The sequence below is a fragment of the Astyanax mexicanus genome, chromosome 11 (genome assembly GCF_023375975.1).
Source record: "Astyanax mexicanus isolate ESR-SI-001 chromosome 11, AstMex3_surface, whole genome shotgun sequence".
NCBI lineage: Eukaryota > Metazoa > Chordata > Actinopteri > Characiformes > Acestrorhamphidae > Astyanax > Astyanax mexicanus.
The window spans coordinates 19423639-19448817 of NC_064418.1; the positions used below are offsets into that span (position 1 = coordinate 19423639).

At 38.5% G+C, this 25179-nt stretch overlaps 3 protein-coding genes across 6 annotated transcripts in view; 1 reads left to right on the forward strand and 2 right to left on the reverse strand.

Moving 5' to 3' along the window:
- Window positions 1-201: 201 nt before the first annotated feature.
- ftcdnl1 (formiminotransferase cyclodeaminase N-terminal like 1) lies at window positions 202-9627 on the reverse strand. 4 transcript variants are annotated; one of them, XM_022663422.2, is made up of 7 exons: window positions 9191-9281; window positions 8671-8816; window positions 6845-6964; window positions 6652-6747; window positions 4731-4886; window positions 4446-4634; window positions 202-1159 (listed from the first exon to the last, which is right to left on the reverse strand). In XM_022663422.2, the coding sequence occupies exons 3-7, from the start codon at window positions 6954-6956 to the stop codon at window positions 720-722; spliced, it is 993 nt and encodes a 330-aa protein (XP_022519143.2). In that variant the 5' UTR covers window positions 6957-6964; window positions 8671-8816; window positions 9191-9281; the 3' UTR covers window positions 202-719. The 4 variants fall into 4 exon arrangements, with proteins under 4 accessions (XP_022519143.2, XP_049341106.1, XP_022519142.2 ...); XM_049485149.1 differs by having other exon boundaries at window positions 8568-8816; XM_022663421.2 differs by having other exon boundaries at window positions 8523-8816.
- Window positions 9478-18648, forward strand: c11h2orf69 (chromosome 11 C2orf69 homolog). Its single transcript, XM_007238853.4, has 3 exons — window positions 9478-9765; window positions 14606-17401; window positions 18010-18648. Exons 1-2 carry the CDS (start codon window positions 9478-9480, stop codon window positions 15311-15313), a joined length of 996 nt encoding a protein of 331 aa, XP_007238915.2. The 3' UTR covers window positions 15314-17401; window positions 18010-18648.
- A 2444-nt stretch (window positions 18649-21092) lies between these two features.
- The window catches only part of stk17b (serine/threonine kinase 17b (apoptosis-inducing)), a 35280-nt gene continuing 31193 nt past the window's right edge, over window positions 21093-25179 (reverse strand). The window contains exon 7 of the mRNA XM_007238856.4: window positions 21093-24387. Coding sequence (XP_007238918.1) covers window positions 24153-24387 — 235 coding nt within the window. The 3' untranslated portion in view covers window positions 21093-24152. The remainder of the gene's footprint in view (window positions 24388-25179) is intronic.

The following is a 25179-nucleotide window of genomic DNA, read 5'->3' on the forward strand; positions in this document are numbered from 1 at the left end:
GTGACAACATTAGTTGTAAAAGACGCTACATTTGATTTGATAAAAAAAATTTTTAGAACTAATTTTAGGCTAAAATTGCAATACTTCTACAAACAACCGTCTTAAATGTTAAAACACCTTGCACAATTTAATTTATATTTTAAGCTATAAAAGAATGTGTACGCTGAGGCAATGAACCTAAAAGTCATTTAGACACTGGAATTAAAATACAAACATTTTATTGATGTATTATTATTATTATAAATAAAGCACATTTATAAACAATCGATATATCAGTTTATTCATGTTAATGGGCTCAGCTTGCCTAATAAACACACTGGGTGATATAAAGGTATGTGACAAGTATTGAAGTTATGTCCACATACTGTAGAATTACTCTTACAGTAACTCAATAACATCATTATTGTAATAGGCATAATGTCACAACAAAACAAAATGGTTAGACAAATGTATATACAAGACAGCACAAACAAATAAACAAAAAGAAAAGTAATATTAGTAAATGAAAAACTAATTATATAAGATTTACTAAAATAGAGTTGACTAGGGCTGTGTATTGGCAAGAACTTGCCAATATGATAGTGTATCATGGTACAAGGGTTATGATTTAATATATTTCCACAAAGTAAGCAAGGTGATATTTTCTATACTTTTAGATAAAAGTTAATTAAGTGTTAATTATGGCCTGTAATAGACTTTAATATTTGTTACCCTTGCAGTTACATTTGTAAACTGTGCATAATCTTCCAGAATTCTCCAATGTCATGATCCAGTGCTCTTTGAGCCAGTGTCCTGCACTCCAGTGGAGTGAACCCCACTAATGCTGTTCCCTTAGTAGTCACTCCACTGCGACTGGCCAGATCTGTAACACGGGCAGTGATCAGCGAGGCTGGAGCGTGAAATAAGGTCCGATCCCCAATACTGAACGCTGGCCACGGTTCTATACCAACAGCTGGACTGGATAGAGAACCCATTTGAACACTTTCTACATTACAGGCTATTTCCACAGTACCTTTGTGCGGCAGAGCCATAACCTGTACACCCGGAATACCACCTGGACTGGACTCTCGGATCGCTGCAGCCACACCCCGGCCCACGGCAAGATCCGGGGTATTAATGGTTACATTACAGTTCATTACATACGGACTGGCACCAATCCCTACCGAGAGAGAAGAGAGAAGAGAGAGAGAGAGGGCATTTTATTACCTAAGCATTTACCTTTCCTTCAAATTATAGTAATGAGCTTCACCCCCGAGCTGCTGCCAGAGTGTCAGCATGCACCAGTGATCATTTTAAATGTTATTTGTAGTCCAGCATGTATGCATATGCTAAAATTAGATTACACTATTTTATACTAACATCAGAATTACTGACAAAGAATGTCTGTTAATTAAAACAACAGCACAATAAACACCACATGTTAATAATGTCACTCAGTCACTCTGCTCCAAGTTAAGCTCCTGTTTGAACAACCTTTGTCCTTTAACATCTAGAGTCATACACTCAAACAAACCACAGCCATTGCTAAAAAAATTATACCCTCACGAAACTACACTCCAAAACTACATCATGCAGACCTAAAGAACTACCAACTGCTCCAGGCTTCTATTTTGACCTGCCTACTGCTAAAGCTGAATTCTATCACAACAATATTAGCTCTTTCACAGACTCCTGGAAACTGTTTTCTACATTTAAAACACTAATGGACACTCCATCTCTTCTTCTGGCTACCTACCTTACATCTAAAACACATTTTTTACTGGGAAAGTGGAGGCCATTTACTGATGCAACATGAAGCAATCCTACTACATGCTCTGCTCCTTGATATCCCTTGACCAAAGGCACCGCCTTCTCCTCGTTCACTCCTCTCACTGAGAATGAGGCACAAGCTCTCCTGACATGTAGCCATTCTACTACATGTCCACTTGATTCAATTCCTACAGACCTACTACAAACCAATGCACCTGCAACCATCCCAGCTCACACACACAATCAATGCCTCCTAAACCACTGGTTTATTCCGGACTGCTTCAAACAAGTTCAAACAGTCTATAATCAGGTCAGCATTACCAGAAGAGTGCTTAAAGCCTGCTATATGTAATTAGCAGGAGTCTACGCAGACAATTATAACACCTCACTTTCTCTCTCGATTGTGCCAGCTTGCTTCAAACTGGCCACCATTGTACCAGTTCCAAAGACAGCCTGCACTACCTGTCTGAATGACTGGCGACCTGTTGCCCTAACCTCCATCATAAGCAAATGCTTTGAGAGGCTGGTTAGGAATATCATCGGTTCCTCACTGCCTGCCACCCTGGACCCACTACAGTTTGCATACAGGCGGAACAGATCCACTGATGACGCCCTGACCCTGCATACTGCCCTCTCCCACCTGGACAAGAAGAACACATACCGTGTATCACAAAAGTGAGTACACCCCTCACTTATCTTTGTACTTCTCACCTGATTGAGACCTTTGAGACCATCTGAACCAAACAAATTAATCTTGGTCTCATCAGACTATAGGACATGGTTCTAGTAACCCATGTCCTTTGTTGACATGTCTTCAGCAAACTGTGGATTTTCTTGTGTACAGACTTCAGAAGAGGCTTTCTTCTGGGGTGACACCCATGCAGGCTAATTTAAAGACAGCATTTGGATGTGATGCTGATGAGCACATGCACTCAGCTTCTTTGGACGACCAACGCAAGTTCAGTTGTGAGTGAACCCTGCTCTTTTTAAAATGCTGGATGATCTTGACCACTGTGCTGCAGCTCAGTTTCAGGGTCTTCTTTCAATTTTCTTGTAGCCTGGGCCATCTTCATGTAGCGCAACAGTTCGTCTTTTGAGATCTTCAGAGTTCTTTGCTATGAGGTGCCATGTTGGGGAGACCAGTATGGGAGTGTGTGAGAGCTGTACTACAAAATTGAACACACCTGCTACCTATGCACACCTGAGACCTAGTAACACTAACAAGTCACATGGCATTTTGAAGGAAAAATTACATGCACTGCTCAATTTGGACATTTAAGGGTGTAGTCTCTTAGAGGTGTACTCACTTTTGTTGCCGATGGTTTAGACATTAATGGTGCCTGAGGAAATCTAGAACAATCACAAAGGACCCCTCCCGGCCAAGCCACTCCCTGTTCTCACAGCTGTTGAGTGGACGAAGGCTCAGAAACAACACCTACAACTAAACACTTTCAAAACTTCTGGTGCTACCAGCAAAACAATCCATCCAAAACAACTTCACCATAACCACTGACTCACTCTCCCCGAAAAAGGTTGCTGGGAACCCTGGTGATGTGGTTGATCATCAGCTCTCCTTTAAACACCATGTTTCCGAAGTTGCTTGACGCTGCCGCTTTGTGCTTTACAGCATCAGACAAATCAAACATGCCACCCAGCAATTGGTACAAGCTGTAGTCATCTCACGCCTCGACTACTACTGCAATGCAAAGTTAACGTGCCTCCCAGCCTGTGTAGCAAAACCACTACAGATGGTCCAGAATGCAGCAGCGTGCCTGGTCTTTAGACCAGGTCTTTGGCGCTTTAGACAGCTCGACCACTATCCCACAACTTCCCTGGCCTCTTTTAGGCAATGTCAAAAATGTTTTTGTCTTGAACTTCTATGTCCTCTTTGCATCATTATTTGTAAGTTACTTTGGATAAAAGCGTCCGATAAATGTAATGTGATAAAAATAATTGTAATAAACATTATCAATAATAATAGTATAATTAACTAGCTATCTGCCCAACTGCTCGACTGCAGCTTAGCTACTCTATGTAATGAAGACGATCTGTTCCAGCCAAGGCAATAACTTTATTCACTTCAGCTACACCTTTCTGATGATCAGCAGTTTTATAAACTGATTTATTTAAGAAAGTAAAATGTCATAATATTAGTACAGAGAACACTAACTGTTAGAATTAAACTGGAGATGAAAAAAAATATTTAGATAGAGAACCTTCTAGAAACTCCTCCCATTCCATTATGTCTCAACAATCTCATCATACTGCAACCATCCAGCAGCAGAGCTAGACCTCTTCTCAGTCAATGTGTTTTCTTTCTATTTAAGAATTTTTACATTGTAAATGTAATATTGAAGACATTAAAGCTTAACAGGAAAATGTGTGGAATATTTTGTAAACAAAAAGTGTTAAACCATCCAGAATATATACATTTACCTTTGAAGCACATTCAAAGGTATTTTCTCAGTGTCTTTATGAGGGCTGAACAATTGTTGCTGCTTTCTCTTCACGCTGTGCTCCAGCTCATCCCAGTGGGGTTTAGGTCAGGAGATTATTGACACAAAACTGTTTTTTTTTTTTTTTTACTACATAATTCCATATATGTGTCCCTTAATAGTTCATATATTTAAAATGAAACTACAATGTACAAAATAAAAAAAAATAAGGCAATAAAGAAAAAGGGTTTCACCGCCCACCTGTTAGCCCATATTGTCTCGTAGGTTGAGGTCCAATATCTGGCTGGCTGGCTGCCATGTTTGGAATCTTCTGGAACCAGCCCATCTCCTTTCTCCTCTGAGCAAGACCTCGACGCAGTGGTACATCTGCCCAGCCAAAGAAAAATGCACTGGTGCCCAGAACTCGCTCGGTCAGAGCAGTGGCCAAACCTGAGCAGGAAAGATGGCAGACAGGACTAAAGGTACATGCTGAACCTCAAATACACATAAAGTCATAATTTGAAGGTTCTGGCACAAATATCTTACCTTGTGCCTCTTTCCCACAATCCTCCAAATCCACCTCCTCTCCCAGAGGGTAAAAGGGTACAAGGTCCACGGCTCCCATACAGGGGTGAACACCAACATGCTGGTCCATATCAATCAGAGAGAATGCTTTCTCGCATGCGCAGAAAACTGCCTCTTCTAAAACAGTACAAATGCAAAATATTAAATTATTATTTACACAAATATACACATCATATCTAAATAGGAAAAAACATGCAGAATATTTTTCCATGGCGTCTTCAGACTTAAGGCTCAGTGTAAAACTGCCCTCCTCTGTGAAGTGCACAAGGTGCCAATGACGGATCTGCCAGGCCTAGTGTTCCATGACAAATGCTAATCAAGCTCTACTACACAGGGTCCACTACAGGACGTCAGGCCCTCAGGCCACTCTCATGAAGTGTGTGAAGTGCTCAAGCTAGCTTGGAACGTTTTTTTTAAAAAGAAAGGCTGCAGAATCAACTCTGAATCTGAGCCATCAACATCTACATCCAGTGGTAGTTCAGCAGTGAGTGTAGCAGAGGCCAGCAGCAAGACCAAGAAAAGACTGCATGAGGACAGGTACTTGTCGTAAGGCTTCGTCTTCACCGGGGATCCATTATGCCACAAGATAGGCTAGCTATCTTGTGGCTGTGATAGTAGCTAAGGCTACTAAAAAATGAAAAGCCACACACGACTACCGAGACAGTCATATTGCCAGCATGCACAGCAATTGTCGAGAAAATGCTAGGTCCACAAGCATCGAAGGTAATTGCAAAGGTTCCAATTTTGCATACTTTCAAAGGGTGCCATCATAGAAAAAAGGTTGAGAAACGCTGTGCTAGAGTAACTGATTGTTTCCTGGAATCTCCTTCACACTGTTGCTGGGAAACATTCTGGCAGTGGCACGTGTTGATGTGCGATCCTGCAGCAGATGGATTACCTGTGGAGCCTCTGAAGGGTCCAGGTACCGCACCATGGTACTAGTAGGTATGTTTACCATATCACACCAATCAGTGTCATTGCAGTGCTGAGAATAATGACCCACCACCCAAATATTAATAGCTGCTCTGTGATGGTCTTTCCTGTGGGGTCCTAACCCTGAGTTCACACTGAAAAGCAGCAATGAGAGGTGAGCATTCATTTCACAATAGCAATGGCACGATTTGTCGCCGCAACACGTGCAAAGCAGGAAGCGACAAAGTGTCCTCCCAAGGTTTCTTCCTCCTCCTGCAGCTCTGAGGGAGTTTCTCCTTGCCTCCGTGCTCACTGGTGGTTCTGTATTTTCTATGTTTAAAGTGTTGCCTGATTCTTTGTCCTGTGATCATGTTTCTGTAAAGCTGCTTTGTGCCAACACCAGTTGTAAAAAGCGCTATACAAATAAATTTGATTTCCCATTTTATATAATGCATTTTTGCATATATACAGGGACAGTTTGAAGAAATGTGATGCCTGTACGAAAGTGTCAGAGATTGTTGGTGTTTCTGTTGGGCTGGTTGATAAATATCTAGCTTGCTAGCTAAATTAGCTATTAAATACTTATTATTATTAGTTATCACATACATATGCAATACAAACACACATTTAATAAATAAATTTTTAGGCTGTTGAAGCAATATCATTTTTGTGCCTTTTTTCTTGTCAGAACCTGGACCATGATACACGCGTGCATTTAGGACACAAAAAACTTGTCTCGTTCTATGCAGTTAGCGAGTTAGCATTATAGAACAGGGTGAAAGGAGGACAATAATAAAGTATGCAGAGAAAGACTACAGTCTGTAATCTACATGATCAGTGGAGCTGATAAGATGGACAATGGGCGCAGAAACAAGCAGGTGGTCATAATATTTTGACTATTTTAAACATCAATATACAGTAAAGCAGTATATCAGCAGTTATAAAAAGAACCTGCATCCAGAAAACTTACTGATGAGGGTAATGCTGGCCACAATTGTGATGACAGAGCGATTGTAGTTGTAGTCACTGAAGATATTAAGAACTGTTGTGCCCTTTCGTCTTCTTCCTGATTGATTAAGAATGTTACAGTTACAATCTCCACAATTATTAGTTACAAATATTTCCCTTATTGAAATATGCTGTATGGCATAAACAAACCTTACCATGTTTGTCAGTAATTGCTGCTTGAGCCACACTTTCCACTAAACTCTTCTGCCGGGCCTCAGAGATGTTCAGTAGGCAGGCGACCAGATGACGTCCTAGATTAGAGGCCATGCCTAAATCTATAACAAAGCAAACTATATTAATTGTAAACGAAATGACATTTAAACCAACATTACATAGGCCAGGGGTGGTATATGCACCACTGTTTGGTATACAAACCCCCAAATCTCAAATTGGTGTGCTAGCTGACAATTTGCTGAACTCCACAAGATATAAGACGTCAACTAGCTAAATAATAAACCCAGTGTTCATTGTGATGCCATATAGAGTCAGCAGTTTACTACACTCAGAGCCGGACTGTCCTACACCCTCTATATGAACGCTGCGTAGGGCCCCACAAATATATAGAGGTCCACTGTCTCCCTCTCAGGTAGATTGTCCTTTAGATGATGAAGCAGAAACTATCCTTTAGGACATAAACAGCAGTAAATACAACAGTGAACTGCACAAACAGCTGTCATGTCATGTTATGAGACCTGGAGTAAAGAGCTAAACTGCTTGCAACATAACTGGTGTCTGTTGTCTGCCTCCCTAAAACACACATAAAGAAGCAAGGCAAACCTGCTCGAGGCTGGATTGTTAAATCTATTAAATCTATAAATTCTAGTGTAGGAACCTTATATCCTCATCTAGTGAAGATATTTCCGCTACCTTAAAGCACCACAGTAAACAAACAACAACCAAACTCTGAAGCAGAAACAAAACTAAACACATAAGTTTTAGATCAACATTAATGGCTGCCACTATATTCACACAATCACACTAACTGCCATATTTGTTGTGTTAATTTCTTTTAAATGTACTATATACTGCTTTTTAATGATGGCATTATGTATAATCATTTTTAAATGCGTTTTTGCTTTACTGTGTTTTAATGTTTTATGTTTACTCCTGTTTTTCTAAAGTACTCAGAATTACCACTGGTTATGAAGGTGCTATATAAATACATTTGTCTTCTGTAAAATTCAGGTCACAGGATTTATTTGCTTTATGCCGACCTTACACCTAATGATTTTCAAACGATTTCTCTGTCGAAGACAAATTTCAGGATAAAATCACAAGTCTTGCTAGAGTTGAGCTGCAGTCGAGTTGCGGTCACGTCATCTCGATCGTTTAGTGTAAGGTGGTTACGACTGAAAGTTTTAGTCAGTCGGGTTTAATATAAATATTTAATAAAGTCCTGAGACTTGGGCCGTGCAAATAGTGACAAGAACAATGTCAACAGCCAATAGTAGAGCTAGAGGAAGCTGCAAGAATATATTTTACGTGACTGTTCACAAACAATTAAAAAAAGAACACATTTTGCAGTTAACAGGTATATGGTTCTCACTTTAATATGTACAGTATTTCAAACAAAGTATTTAAAGTCATTGTATAAGTAAACTCCACCAGAAGCATGATTGGAAATAATCTCAGGAGAATCTAGTTGCAGTCTTGTGAATAGTGATTTTCAAAGTCGTGCAGTGTATGAACAGCATTAGTTTGTCAGCCTACACCTTTAAACAGCTAGACAAAACGACACGAAAATGTATAAAGCAAAATGAAATATGAACAAGTATGTTGTTTAATACGATTTAGTGTTAAACTAAGTATAACTTCTGCAGGTTCGAGGCTTACATGTGTTGTAAACACGGCATCGTGGGTGTAGTCACAGAAACTTACATATGGTTCAGTTCAATCTTTCAGACTCTAAAGTTTTCTACCAATTTACAAATACTCCTACAAATCTGGCCGCAAACTGCAACGCCGCCACCCATCCACATGCCTTATCACTCAGCGATACAGCAGCCAGAGCCCAGCGTCCGCGCGTGCGCACTCGAATGGATCTTCCACATGCGGGGGAGGGGCTCTCAAAACGAAGTTGTTCGATTCCAGACCCCGGAGTCAACTCCAAATCCTCCTTGATTCGATCTTACACAAGAATAACACACTTAATGTAAGTATATATTAATACAAACAGTACATATAAAAATATAATGTTTCAGTCCTCACTAAATGTGGACAAAGGGAGCTAAACAGCCAAAACTTAATTTAGAAAGTAGAATAACTATTTTGCTAAAAAGCAAAGAAAGCGTATCTGTTTAGTTCCATTTTCTACAGTAAATGGGTTTTGCTGATTGGTTAAGGAGCTGGTGCTGGTGTTCAGACAGAGCATGTTTAAAATGTTTATAACATTTTGGACTCTGGTTGTCTAATAAACCTGGAATAACTCCTAAACTGGGTATTTTTCTCTAGTGATTTACTCTATTGACGACTCTTTATTAGGAAGTAATAGAGGTTCTTACAATCGATGAGTCGACTCCTCGTGGAATCGACTCCCTGCACTACGCCGACATATTTTTAATCTCTCAACGTAGATTAAAGGAGGGAAACACGCCGCACGCACATCGTGCGCTCTGTTATTGGGGTATCTGAAATGCTGCATCAATCCTGAATTATAACTCGTCAGTTCGATCAGAAGTGTTTAATTCGCTGTTTTAATAAACCGTCGTTAGGCGGGATGTGCGTCCGGTATCCGTGGCCGCACAGCCGGAGCGCTTTCCATTCGCCCCATAATCCCGCATAACCGCCCATGATCAGCCGCCGCTCGGTAACGCTAGCTACCGGCCTGTCGCTCTTTGCCGCGGCTCACATGTCAAGCATCGCCACGGGAGGTGGGCCGGAGCCGCCGGGCAGCCTGGATCTCCCCGCCCCCCCTCCTGCTCCTGCTCCTGCTCCTGCTCCTGCTCCGCGGCGGCTTCTGCGGTTAACCTCAGTCCCTGGATCCGAGCAGCACCGCCTCAATGACCTGCTGCTGCTGAGCCCCGAAGGGCCGCGGAGTGAAACCGGCCATGTGGTGTTTTTTCCCGGTGACATTCAGGTGGGTGTAGCGAGCTGCCCCGACACGCTGAAAACGGAGCGGGAGCCGGCAGCATCTTTGCTGCTTGGCCAGAGGAACCTGCCTCAGTACTTGTTTGTGTTCAGTCGGACAGCGAGCTAACGGTTAGATAGCAAGCTCACCGACCCGGTTAAAAAAGAAATCCGGTGTGAAATGGAGGTGAGGTGAAGTGAAACATGATAACGAGTAGGAACTTTGTTGAATAGTCCACCTCCGTTCCCCGCCCCCAACATTCTCAAAATGCAGCGCTTTTAGCCAATGCTTCCAACAGGATAACAAAGAAATTACGACGCTAAAGTTAGCTTCTTATTCGCCGGTGTCTTATTCCGATTTCCGTTCCACCTTAAATGCTGGCTGAACATACATGCGTCCGCCTGTAGATGGCGCATTTTAACAGTAAAAACAGCATGTAAGCAAAGCGCTGTGCAAACGCTTTGAATAAAGTTGAAAACACAATGCGAGGGACAACTCTGAATGGAATATAATGTAAATAAAGTTAAATGATTTGGATTAAAGCGTTATTGCTCTCATTTTGGCCTAATTCCCAGGCCATTATCTCTTCAGTCTTAAGTTGTCTCGAAAACTATCACACCTAATACACAATACATAAGACTGTCAAAATCCGGAAGGACAAACCTTACTGTGGATTTTGTTCCACAATGACGCTGTAAATACAGCACGTAATATAATATTAATTTATAAATATTATTAATTAATGGTGAAATAGCACTTTTCGCCTAATTCCAAGAACATTATCTCTTCAGTCTTGACAAAATCGTCTCACAAAAATGACTCACACCTTATACCCAAAACCCTAGACTATAAAAATCCTGAAGAAGGACAAATATTACTGTGGATTTTTTCCACAATGACCCTGTGAACACATAATGTAATATAATTAATGGCGAAATAGCACTTTTCGACCATTAACTCTTCAGTCTTAAGACGTCTCACAAAAATGACTCACAGCTAATACCCAATACCCTAGACTGTCAAAATCCTGAAGAAGAACAAAAAGAACTATTTACTATTTAGATATTTCACCGTTCATTCAATTATATAACATGTTATGTTCACAGGGTCATTATGGGGAAAAAATCCAGTAATTTTTGTTCTTCTTCAGGATTTTGACAGTCTAGGGTAGGGAGGGGATAGAAGGTTTGGGCTGGAGATCAGGAGGCTTCTGCTTTTAGCTTAAAGCTGGTCATTTGAGAGTTGTATTTCCCATGTTATGGAGCTAAATTAGTGCCAAAACTACGCAAATAAAGAAAACGTATTCTGTAAATATGATACTACTTGCAAACAAACACAACACGTTTTACAAATACAAAACTCGACTATCTAACACACACGGTGTGTTTTACAAACACAAAACCTGATGGTTGTAAATATATATGTAAACTTCAAACAAATACACAGCTGTTTTCTAATACATTGCTCTTTACAAACAAATATAACACGTTTTACAAATGCAAAAAGCAATAAACAACAAGTAGAACATGATTTTCAAACATTACCGTGTCATGATTCATGAACACGCACAGCCCTTTTGTAAATCACGTGACTTTTGGCACACTTTTAGCAGTCGCAAACTCGTGTTGAGATTTTCTCACAAATACACCCCAACTCTAACTTACAAATGCATCACTCCAGAACAGCAGGTGGCGCTGAGGGACACTTCACAAGCTGTGGCTGCACAGCAAAGCACGCCCCGCTTCCAGCGCTCCCCATTACACTGATTAATGTGTTTAACTCTACCATTTAGCAGAGATGTAATTATGATATAGGATGCTGTTACACATTACAAATATGAGCTTTCATGCTGAAATACTGTATATTATGCTCTTTATAATATTAATTGGAGTTTAATATTATATATATATATATATATATATAGATAGATAGATAGATAGATAGATAGATAGATAGATAGATAGATAGATAGATAGATAGATCATAATACAGAGTATTTCAGCATATTGTCATTAAAAGCATTATTGCAGAAAATGAGAAATGGCTGAAATAACAAAAAATATGCAAAGCTATAATGCAAAGAATTGTAGATTAGATTCTATCTATCTAATTAATTTAAACACCAATTAATATTTTTTTCTTTCTTTGTTAAAGAGCATAATATAAAGTATTTCAGCATGAAAGCTCATATTTGTAATGTGTAACAGCGTCCTATATCATAATTACATCTCTGCTGTCTGTAACAAACCAAACCGTGTATAAATCGGGTATAAAATGGTAGAGTTAAACACATTAATCAGTGTAATGGGGAGCGCTGGAAGCGGGGCGTGCTTTGCTGTGCAGCCACAGCTTGTGAAGTGTCCCTCAGCGCCACCTGCTGTTCTGGAGCGATGCATTTGTAGAGTTGGGGTGTATTTGTGAGAAAATCTCAACACGAGTTTGCGACTGCTAAAAGTGTGCCAAAAGTCACGTGATTTACAAATGGGCTGTGCGTGTTCGTGAATCATGACACGGTAATGTTTGAAAATCATGTTCTACTTGTTGTTTATTGCTTTTTGCATTTGTAAAATGTGTTATATTTGTTTGTAAAGAGCAATGTATTAGAAAACAGCTGTGTATTTGTTTGAAGTTTACGTATATATTTACAACCATCAGGTTTTGTGTTTGTAAAACACACCGTGTGTGTTAGATAGTCGAGTTTTGTATTTGTAAAACGTGTTGTGTTTGTTTGCAAGTAGTATCATATTTACAGAATACGTTTTCTTTATTTGCGTAGTTTTGGCACTAATTTAGCTCCATACCATGTTGCCACTTTTCAGAGAAAATGCAGAGAGGAGAAAAACTTGCAATTGGCCACCGTAGCCCTTTCTTATAATTGGATTCACCTGTGTATGTAGGTCAAGGGTCAATGATCTTACCAAATACATTTTGTATTCCAATATTTAGTGCTAAAGGTATTAGTGCCGAAATATATGCACTGTCTAATTTTGTTTAAATAATTATTGCACATTTTCTGTAAACTTTGTATCACTGTGTTCATCAATTATATGGGCCATTCCACCAAATGGGTGCCATTACTATCCCCAAGAAATAATGTATAAATGTGCAGACAAAAAATGTTTTACATACATTTTATTATTAAACATAGTGTCTTCTATATCCACCTAATTGCATGATATATATTAATATAGAGCAAGTTCCTAATATGTGCTATGTGCTATTTTTTAGATAGTCTAAATCACTGTATCAGGGAATTGAGAGATAATTGGAAACTGCTCTTTGTGTTTTTTTATATTAATATGAATTATCATTTCTCTTTTGTGTAATGACAGCGAGTCCAGGTTGTTTAATGCATAAAAAAATGAGAAATAATTTAAAAGTGTAGTTCAGCGCATGCACAGTGCTTTTAGGAAGCACGTTTTGATATTGCTTCTTAAAAGAAAATAACTTGTTGCCTACATTTTGTTTTGTGCTGGTATGAATTTAGTAATAAAAAAATATTGTTGAAGAAATGGGTACAAGTTTTATCCTTTGAAATTAAGCAGGTAATATTATTTCTTGTTGTCAATGTGTTATTGGGGCTGCAGAACACAAAAACCATCACAAGAGACAGATTAATTAAATCAGACACAGTAAAAGCATACAAACATACACAAGTATAGGTGAAAAATTGGTCAAATAAACAGAGGAAAAACGTTTTGACTAAAACCAATGAGAATGTTTTTTTTTTTTTTTTTTTTTAGAACAAGGGGGGCATTCCTGATACAGGAACGCCTATAAAACAGGAACGGCCCTGATTTCAGCTCGACCTTATTGCATCAGTTGGTTCTTCTGAAGACCAAAATTAAGTTCCCTCATTTCTGTATATATCTGATCTTATTAAAACTATGACTGAAGAGGTCAATCCCAACACACATTAATGTTACCTAAATTATTATTAGATATTATTATTAGATATTATTTGTTTCTTTTTAAAATGCACAATTTGAGAAAATCACTAGAATGTGCTCAGTGTCCTCACGCTATTAGCATAGCCGCCATTTAGCTATTTTTCTATAAAAACGAATTCCTGTTACTTTAGTTGCTGATACTCAAAACATAAAAAGTAAAAGGAAGCAGCCTGTAGCAGGAGTAAGATCCAATAATAGGAATGAGGGCCATTAACTGAAATGATTTTTTGTCTTAAATATCAATTATTTGAACATGCAGTCAATTTTTTACTTTCTTGAGAGAAAATCAAAGAAATTAGTGGCCTTACCTCGGTTTAGAAATCTTGTAAAAAATTTACCAGTTTGACCAGTACATGTTTTGAATATAAATATATGTTATTAGGTTCAGAGTTGGGTAAAAAAGATAAAAAAATAAGTTTAATTTGGAGGAGTTATAGCAAGCAAATGGCACTCATTCGGTGGAATGGCCCTTATGATATATTTAACTGAAATTGCCGGTCCGAACAACCAATGATTTATAAAGGAAAATCGTGAAAATTATCAGGAGTGCCCAAAATTTTTCATACCACTGTATATAAGAATGTAGGGGATGACTTATCCCATGTATAACCTGTAGGGACCACAGCTTATTCTGGTGGTGGGGTGAGGCAATTCCTAAAAAATTGTGTTACTTAATTGCACAAAGCTTAATGTCAACCATATTTTCACAAGGCCTGTAATCCAGCTGATTTTAAGCTGAATTACTTTTACCTAAGTGTATGGGTTGGCACACCTGTGAAGAAAATATACAGTAGTTTGGTCCATATAAAGGGGATTGGGCTAGGCCCATAAGAAGGGTGGAAAAGTGACCTCTCTCTTTGTTTTTTTTGTTTATTTTCAATCGTTTTCCTGTCCTTCAGAACTTCCAACAGGAAATGGCACTCCAGCCCGATGCCGCCCCCTGGCAGTGCTGGAGTCTGGAGCGGGTGGCTGTTATGCTTGGTGCACGCTTTCCCGGGTGTCACATTTGGGTGATCCGTGCATCCCGCATGTACTTGCACAAGTTCAGCTGCTACCAGAACTTTGTGGAAAGTAATCTGTTCGGCGCTCCAGAGCACTCTCCAGACTACGGAGCACTGCGCCACCTTAGAGGTCTTCTGGGCCACGGTATGGAGCGGGCGGGCCTCCCAAACCCCTTACCCCCCCTTGGAGGTGCTGCATTCCTCCCTCACGGCTTCGCATTGACATTGGTAGGCTTCAGCAAGGGTTGTGTGGTGCTCAATCAGATGGTGTATGAACTGGCGGGCGCTAAGACTGACCTGGAGCTGCAGCCATTTCTCAGCAGCATATCAGACATGTACTGGCTGGACGGGGGGCACCCTGGAGGCAGCGAGACATGGGTGACTGATAAACGAGCTCTGGGAGAGCTGGCAACCTGCGGAGTGACCGTGCACGCCCATGTCACACCCTACGAGGTGCGAGACCCCATGAGGGCTTGGGTGGGGCGGGAGCACCGCCGCTTCATCAAGGCGCTGGAGGAGCTTGGTGCCTGCGTCACACACAGGCTGCACTTCGAAAACGAGCCAGCATCCATCGACAATCACTTCCGAGTCATAAAGGAGTTTTGATTGTCACTCAGCACTGTTTTCTTCAAGTCTTAAAGTAAAAGCACATGTAGACCAATGATATGTTTGGTGAGCCTAGGATTATGGGAGGTAAATTCTGCCAAAAATAAAAATGAAATGAAAATACTAATATGAAAATGCAAATAGTGTTTTGTGCTTTCTTTTTTCAAATGTGTAAAAATATTATGAATAAATTAAAAACTAAATTAAATTTATTTGCTATTTCTTTTTATTGCCATGGGTATTTCACAGTCAAAAATCTGACATTGTGAAAAAGAAAAATCTAAACTTTACTTTGGCCTTTCTTTTCTTAATGGACTGCATGAGAGTTTGTAATTCAGTTTTTGGCTTGGACAGTTCTTTAAATGTCAAAAAAAAATGTATCATCAGCAGATAGCGCCAATCATCCTTTTTATTTTGACACTTAAAAGTGCTGTCCAAGCCAAAAACTGAATCACAACTCAATTTGCTAAGGATTTTTCCATTTTAATTCTGTCAGACATGCAGCCCATTGCAAGAAAAAATAAAGAAAAACGCTACCATTGCCTTTTGCTTTTAGTTTTAAAATGTATTATGCTGTTAATCAAGAAAAGGTAAAGCCAAAGTGAAGCTTTTATTTCTCTTTTCCCAATTAGCTTTTTCATTTTAGATTTGACTTTGAAATACCCATATGCTAATGAAAATGAAATGGCAACTTAAATAAAATGAAAATTAATTTCTCGCATATGACCCATGCTTAAGTGAAAATTTTAATTGCAAATGAAGTGTTTTCACTTATTTTTCCATTTTGTTATGTTTGAAAAAAGAAGCGCACAACAGTATTTGCATTTTCATTTAGTGTTTTTATTTGTGGTAGGATTTACCTACAATATGGGAGTTTTGCTCTGGAGCTACGAGGCTAATGTGCGTAAAAAGTATTGTGTGCAAGCTTATATTCCACCAGTTTTTATATTTAAACCATTCAAACTGCAAATCCAAATAATCACAGACTTAACAAGGTTGAGTTGTCAAATACACTAAAATGGACCTGATTATGTGGTTTCTGATTTTTGTTCCAGTAAAAATTATCTAATATAAGGTATTTTGCCAATAAGATACAGCTTCTCCTGCTTGGGACAGCCTGCCTACAAAAGAGAAGCTATTTAGACCAAAGCTCTGGATGGAATAAGTTTTCTTTATAATCATTATTCACATCACTGGGAATTTTTTTTTTCAGGAACTATATATATATATATTTTTTTTTTTTTGGAATTTTCTACGCTTATATCTGAAAGATATATTGATACATGGACAAGCTCAGCTTAAATGTATGTATTAGATGGGTATATTTCTCTAAATGCATTCTTGTATATGCTGCCCTGATTCATTCATTCTTTGTCTGTTAGTTCTGACACAACTGAATGTATAACGGTTCTTAAGCTGAGGCCTGATGCCTCTCAAAAAGCTGAAATGTTCTCTTTCATTTTCAGAAGAATTACTGTACAGAGCTACTTAAGTTTCATCACCTGCAGTAAGACATCTGCTCCTGGCTATTCTGGACAATTTTAGCAAGCACTTTTACTCCATCGTCACAGTTCATTGATTAATACTAACGATTGTATATAAGCATGGACACTGTGGTTCCGTTCCCTTCTGTTTTGTAAAAATGAAGCCAGAATTGTTTGCCATGTTTTGCATGTCACCAATTTGCAACCAGTTTCAATCAGTGCAGTAGAGAGTAGTGGTAGGGCCAGACTCGCCTCCTTAGACTGCCATCATTGAGTTTACCGTTCGGCCTAAAGAAAAAAGAGGATTAATTAATTAATATCTATCAGATTACAGCAAATTTCAGTACCGGAAGCTCTGTTAATCGATGAGCCAGCATGCACCAGTGATTAATGAAGATAAAATATAATGCATCTAACTACACTAATATTAGCATACTGGATAACAACTAATGAGATCATTTTGGCTCTTTTACATCAACAACAAACTTGATGAAAAAAAATGGTGGAATTAGACACCAGCCACAGCCAGCCAGCAGGGGCACTACACTTGTGGTGTCTTCTCCTTTGAGGAGTTTTCCTCTGCCTATGCTTGTATACAGTCAAAGTTTTTTTTTTGTTTCATCACCTGCAGTAAGACATCTGCTCCTGGCTATTCTGGACAATTTTAGCAAGCACTTTTACTCCATCGTCACAGTTCATTGATTAATACTAACGATTGTATATAAGCATGGACACTGTGGTTCCGTTCCCTTCTGTTTTGTAAAAATGAAGCCAGAATTGTTTGCCATGTTTTGCATGTCACCAATTTGCAACCAGTTTCAATCAGTGCAGTAGAGAGTAGTGGTAGGGCCAGACTCGCCTCCTTAGACTGCCATCATTGAGTTTACCGTTCGGCCTAAAGAAAAAAGAGGATTAATTAATTAATATCTATCAGATTACAGCAAATTTCAGTACCGGAAGCTCTGTTAATCGATGAGCCAGCATGCACCAGTGATTAATGAAGATAAAATATAAAGCATCTAACTACACTAATATTAGCATACTGGATAACAACTAATGAGATCATTTTGGCTCTTTTACATCAACAACAAACTTGATGAAAAAAAATGGTGGAATTAGACACCAGCCACAGCCAGCCAGCAGGGGCACTACACTTGTGGTGTCTTCTCCTTTGAGGAGTTTTCCTCTGCCTATGCTTGTATACAGTCAAAGTTTTTTTTTTGTTTCTTTCAAAGGGAAAAGTTATTTTATGTTCTGAAATCATTTAACCAGTATCTTATTTTGTGTTTAACTTGATTGCATGGCAGATTGTAAGATCGGATCGCATTTAGTTGTTGCGATACAGAATTCTCCAGAAATGTGTGATCTGACATGTCAATGTTAATAAAACTTTTATATATCAAGAGTAATAATAATGACATTAATGTCATTCAGAATTGTCCTTTTGCAGAAAAAAAAGTAGCATGACGTAGGATTTAATTTTGACTACATTTAGAAGACGATATTAAAACAATGTATCATGCAGCCCTACTAGGCAGCTTATGCACTAGTTTTAAATATATCTAATAATTTTAAGTGTAAGTACAATGCATTGAATGTTGTATACTGAAAAAAAGGGAAATGTTATATTTTGGTGAGGTTATTTGAGGTTATTTTATTGCAAGTTTATTACAGTTGACTGAAAAATAATGTACAAAATAGAAAAAGTTGATGTTTTTACTTTGACAATTTGCAGTGCTTGAATTTTGTATCATTCCCTATGTTTAAAGAAATGCAATTTTGTCTTTAATTCAGAATGGCTTGTTGTCTTACTTCCTTTTACTATGATAAAGTAAAACCAGTTAAAATTATTATACATTGGTCTTTTTGTTGTTTGTCACAGCCACATACTATATGCAAGTGTGTGACATAATTGTAAGCTGGTGCTTTAACGAGAAGTGATATCAGGCTGGTCTCAGACTGCTGGACCCCGCAGTCAGGAGGGAACAGGGTTACATCAGTGCTCTAAACTGGGCTCCCACATTTCTACAGCCTGAACTGGTGTCGCCTCCAGTGGTCAAGCTACTGACCCGATTCACAGATCTGACACCAGCTGGCAACATGAACCAGTGACACGAATCAGACATAACATTAAAACCACCTTTCTATTATTACGTTGCCCCCACCCCTTTGTGTCGATCAACAAGGCTTGGACCTTGGTGTCAGATACCACAGAACACCTTACCGCGGTCACGCCATCTGCACTTGCTCGGACGCGCTTTCTTCACCGAAAACTAGAGTGCGCGTTTAAACCGTAGCCGTGTGCACAGCGCACCCGAAGGAGCAGAGACTCGCGCTTCTCGTGCAGAGACTGAAAATGGAACAGAAACTAGTTTTACAGCTAAATAAACATGAATTAACGAGGTCTAATCAACAAATAATACTACTGCTTATCTGTAGAACAGTGTAAAGTTCAGTGTAAAATGTTTGGAGTGGTATTAAATAAGCAAATCAAATCGTTAATATCACAGCACTAAATTCTTAAAGATCTCATTCTCATGTATCCCAGATATATGTTTTAAGTGATATTATTGTATAATTTCGGAGTAAATGGATCCCAAAAAAGGTCCATTCGGTTTTGCATAAAAGAGATTGAGTGCTATAAAACAAAAAAAAAATCTAATTGTTATCAAATCAGACCATGAAATCTTTGAGACATTCCATACTATTAATATCATGCATATCAAGTGATTTTACTGTATAATTTTGGAGTAATTGGATACCAAACTTTTGCAAAAAACATATTTCAAAGTCCTATAAAACAAGAAAATCTAATTGTTATCCAATAACACCAAGACAGTCTTGAAGAACACATTGCATACTATTAATGACAAAAGTAACAAGTAATATTACTGTATAATTTTGGAGAAATTGGATACCAAAATTTTAAAAAATATTGATTTGGTTGTGCATAAACCACATTTTGGAATTACGGAAACCAGCAAATAAAATTGTTATCCAATGAAACAGAGATAGTCTTGAAGAATACATTCCATACTATTAATGACAAGAGCAATAAAGGATATTACTGTATCATTGGAGTAATTGGATACCAAACGTAGAAAAAAATTTTATTCGCTTTTGCATAAACCAAATTTCAGAATCCTATAAAACCAGCAAATCAAATTGTTATCCAATGAGTCAAGGAAAACCTTGAAGAACACATTCCATATTATTAATGACGAGTAACAAAGGATATTACTGTATCATTTGGGGAAATTTGATTCGGTTGTGCATAAACCACATTTCAGAGTCCTTTAAAACTAGCAAATCAAATTGTTATCCAATGCCACAAATACTGTCTTGAAGAACACCTTCCATACTATTAATAACATGAGTAACAAGTGATATTACTGTATCATTTTGAAGTAGCTGGACACCAAACCTAAAAAAAAATGTTGATTCGGTTGTGCATGAACCAGATTTCAGAATTCTTTAAAACCAGCAAATCAGATTGTTATACAATAAAACCAAGACAGTCTTGAAGAACACCTTCCATACTAATAATGACATGAGTAAAAAGTGATTTTACTGTACCATATTCCCCGTTATATCATGAAATGACTCTAGAGGGGGCCCGTGAGTGAGTCCTTTATGAATACGGGTGAATGGAGCTAAAAGCTAAAAACTTTAAATTATTTTTTTTTCTGAATGTCTTTAATTTTAGAAAGTAGTATATAAGTAGTTAAGTAGTATATATATAGTGTTAATAGTAGTATTAACATAAAAAAACAGTTGCCATCGCGCGTTAGCTGGCTACATTTTCTGTTGTGTTTTCTCCATACACATGACACTGTGGATGGAGTTAGGTTAAACGTCCATAATTCACCTGCACACACTATCAGACTTCACTCCAACTCCCATAATTTACCTGGCCTTACCCTGAGCAAACTGGCCTGTGTTCAGTCTACCTCACAGGATAACACCTCACAACCCATAACATGTTTGGACATTTTTAAGAGCTAGCCAGCCCAGCAGGAAAGTGCTACTATCCGCATTTTAGTTTGGGTTGATGTGGTATCTGAGTAGGTTGCTGTGGTGTCTGTGTGTTGTTTAAGTGGTCCAAATCAGAACATATATCAGATTCAGTGTGTTGTTGCTGTTCACACTGCCACACAGATGCATCACATATGATTAGCAGTTTAAGAAAATGATTGAAAGCTGAATAATTATATTTATAGAAGTACAGAATAATTATATTAAACTACTAAATAATTATATAAAAAATAGAGAGAAATAAACAATGCACACCGTAAAAGGATTTGATTGTGTTTATTGAATACAATGAAGAATGGGTCATTCACAGAATTTGGTACATACTGTTGTGTCATGGCACTAAACTGCAACCATATCAAAAACCCGTATCGGTTACATTATCCCTCTCTGTGTGAAGCTGCATGAAGACAGATTTTAGATTCATTAAATCTAGACACAAAAATTAATTTACACACTAATTCAATATATTTTAATTTCAACATGGATTATAAAAAGTTATCAAATTTCAAAATAGACATACATCTCTTTAATTTATGGTGGTGCATCACTAAACAAAACACATGCAGGCCTAGCTGTTTTCACTATACTTCCAGTTCCGACAAACAAAGCTGAGGAGCTTTTCCAGTTCAATCTTCATGAGATGACGGCACGCTGCTAGAAATCCGTGACAGGAGATGCCTGTCCTTAGAGACAATGGGAAGTCTTTTTCTGGGGGCAGCCGGGTACCATCTCGAGGAAACCATCAAGCCAACACAAACACATTTCTCTGACCTTCTTACACCAACAGAGCAAACAACATGGCTCCACTGCCTCAGCCCACAGTACCAACATGTCCAGTTCTGATCAGAGACCAGATACACAACTTGTCTCCATGTTTATCTGCACAAACGCATCACTTTTACTTTCTCATCTACATTTCTCATCTGTCTGAACACACTACTATCAAATTCATACTGCAGTGTTCACAGAATATCGGCCAATGTTACAATTGATATTACCACAGCCATACCTGGGAGCTTTAGTTCATGAATAATCCAATCATAAATTATTAAAAAAAACTTACATCATTTCACACCCTGCATTTTAACTATACTTCATTTCCGCTGAAGGCGGAGCTGATTACAGTGGTAGGTAAAGAAGTTGAAGGAGACCTTGGACCTCTGTGTATATGACTGGTCAAAAGAATTTATTCAGCTAATCAGTTTAAAATGTCACTTTTCTGCATCACATTAAGCTGATCAAATTTCAACTTGATTTGTGGCTTAAATCACCAAAATTATTGCTCTGTTGTCTGGCAGGGTAACTTAGCTCCAGAACAACCAAACCTCTTGGGTCTTCGCTGCCCCCTTCAAGAACTCATCATAATATTAACATATTTATTTTCGTAAATCAACTAAACTTCCTTTTCCCTCATTCATAACATCCTCATGAATCTCATTCAGCTGCCCCCGTAACTTCAAATAACACGATTCATAAGTTACTTCAATAATAACATTAACAATAATAATCAAAACAAAATGGCACCAATTAGCGGCGAGCACTCCCTCATTTCCCCCATTCTTTTTTTAAACCTACATAACAGAAAAAAGCAAAGATAAAACAGACAATGATTATCTTTTATTTTTATTTTTTAAAATATCAAATTGTATAATCTTCTGTAGTTGTGCGTAATCATGTGACTTTTGACTTTATTTGCTAACTGTTTTTCTAGCTATAATTGTAATAAAACGGAACGTATGATGTGCAGTTAAAGTTTTCACAGCAAAAACAGGTGTGGAGATACCGCTAACCCTGAGATAATAGAATGTTTTTGAATGTTATTAGCAAAAATAAAAGATATGCAGTTCTAAAAAGTCAGACACTACTGATATAGAACAACCAGTGTGCTGGAATTTCAAGGCTACAGCATTAACTAATCTTACTATTTGCCTACTCAAACCAGTCTATTCTACAGAGCCAGTGTCACAGACGGAACATTGCTGTGTCACACAGGTTCAGAGCTGAAAGGGTGCCAGTTTATTTGTGTAAGAGCATAGGAAGAACAGCAAAACAACAAAAACACACTTCCTTATAATCTGCACAGATCAGACTGGTAGATTCTCTCTCCAACATACTTCCCCATCCACGATTAAGTGCTGTATGACACCAGTGACTAAGAGGAAGTGATGAATGAGAAAATGTATCTGAACAATCTGAGGTGTGGCATGACTTTAAAATGAGTCACAGTCTCATAAAGAAGCCGACTAGTGTTTCGTTGCTAAGGGCACAAACAGACCATAATTCATACATTATACCCTCACACACTGAGGCTTCAACACAGGAAGGCAGTTTTGTTTGTTGGCAGAAACGTAAATACTCATTAACGTTACTGGCGTGAGAACATTCCATTAAATCACTTCAATAATACAATGCCCTTTTTATTTATAATAAAATAACATTAGTTTCCCCTCTTACTGTCCAGTCTCACATACAGTGATTCAGAGAATAAAACTTTAATAATAATTAATCTGCTCCCTTTTGTGTATAATTTTTTAAATATTGCTGTCTAGAAGAAACTTTGGACTATTAGTTCTTAAATACTGGCCTTGGCAGCTTCCTCAATGAATTAAAAACTTGCAGAAACAGGCACATTACTGAAGTTCATCCACTAATAAATAATTTCCACAGAAAATTCTGATACAGGATGATATTTAAAACAAAATATAAAATCTCACACAACATAAAAAAGAGCTGCTTAAATACCGAGAAGGACAGGAAACAGACATTTATCCAGATTAGTTACAGAAATATCAATTCTTTTTGCGACAGTAGAACAGCACTGCATCACCTGCAGGTGATCTTTGGTGTGGACGGAGGATTTATTTAAAAGTTACTGGCAGAAGGCCACCGAGTGGTCCAGCGGTCTAAAGAGCTGCCACTATAAAGGGGAGGTTGCAGGTTCAAACCCCCGCTCATGCAGCTTTGCCATTAAGCTGATGTATCTGAACAGAGTCGCTGCGCTCCAAGTGCGCTGGCTGCTCGGCAATGCTGCATCAGCAGCAGCTCGAAAAGAAGCGGAGGCTGACTTGTTTTAGAGGAGGCATGTGTTAGTTTTCACCCTCCTGGTTTGTTGGGGCATTACTAATGAGTGGGTTGGGTAATTGGCCATGCAAAATACGGGAGAAAATGGGAAAAAGCCAAAATAAAATTTGTAAAAAAAAAAAAAGTTGCTGGCAGGATTTAATACGAAGGATGATTGGGCAGGGAAATAAAAAAGATAAAGATTAAAGACAATTACAGAGTGTGTGTATGTGTTTGCACTCTCCATTTGAAAACTGTTGTTAGATGTTTCCTTCCCTGGTGGCCTGCACATCTTCCTCGAAGCGAAACCTTTTGGCGTGAGATGATGAGTCCAAAATGTTCTCCTTGTCCTCTCTGTCTTCGGGTGGGACGGCCCACTTGCTGCCGCCTATCCTCTCCCGGAGGGTCCGTGGGCTGGGGGAAACCAGTTCAGAGCCTGGACACTGCTGCCACAACCAGGGGTGACTCAAGCAGTCTGCAGCACTGGGGCGGTCCCTGTAAACAGGCAGGCGGAGAGTCTGGTTAATGTTTTGTGTTGGATTCAGACAATTTCCACTTCGACCTGCCAAATTTTATGGCTACAAGTGCTTTAAACCGAGCCAAAAGAGCAGATATAAAAGGTGCTGCAAACCATAGTCCAGACTAAAGCACCAAAATTATAGACAGACTGTTGTGACCAATAAAACACCCACTCCCCACAGCAGTATGGGTACAACAGATTCTGCTTGTGATTCCTGTATCTACTGTAACTGTAGATTAACAGTCATTTGCAATACAATTTTGCTGCAGGACGTGCCTTCACTTGAAGGGAGTTAGATTCTGACAGTTGAAACACGTGAAAGGCAACTTGCCAACTAACAAAATTCTACAAATCAATCAGCATTATATATATATTCTCTGCCTATGCAGGTGATGATGACAGGAGTCCTCGCTCAGTCACTTAACCAAACAAAAACTAAATTTACAGAATATATTGTAACACACATCATAGTTTGGACTCTTTCAGCAAATATTTGACCGTTTCCATTAATAATGAACAATTTTATGCTAAGATAATATGGAATTAATGTTTTTTAAAGAATTGTTAATTAAGCTAATTTTGCACTATGCTATTAACACACGCATTACTTATTTTCCGCTGGCTAGGCCATGCTATACCATCTATCCAACTCTGCCCATGTCTTTTGTCCTTAGCACACTTCAGGATGCAGCGTACTGTACTAACAAATCTAATTTTGTAAATCTGATATTAGCTAGCACTCTGTGTGGTTTGGGGCACAAATGTTT

Bases quoted from the DNA above. Each gene is read 5' to 3' on its own strand.
- ftcdnl1 (XM_049485150.1), bottom strand. From the start codon at position 6,956: ATGGCCTCTAATCTAGGACGTCATCTGGTCGCCTGCCTACTGAACATC. The intron at 4,635-4,730 runs GTAAGATATTTG...TTTCCTGCTCAG, and splicing joins TTGTGGGAAAGAGGCACAAG to GTTTGGCCACTGCTCTGACC. The intron at 1,160-4,445 runs GTGGGCGGTGAA...CTCTCTCGGTAG, and splicing joins GAGACAATATGGGCTAACAG to GGATTGGTGCCAGTCCGTAT.
- c11h2orf69 (XM_007238853.4), top strand. From the start codon at position 9,478: ATGATCAGCCGCCGCTCGGTAACGCTAGCTACCGGCCTGTCGCTCTTT. The intron at 9,766-14,605 runs GTGGGTGTAGCG...CCTGTCCTTCAG, and splicing joins TTTTTCCCGGTGACATTCAG to AACTTCCAACAGGAAATGGC.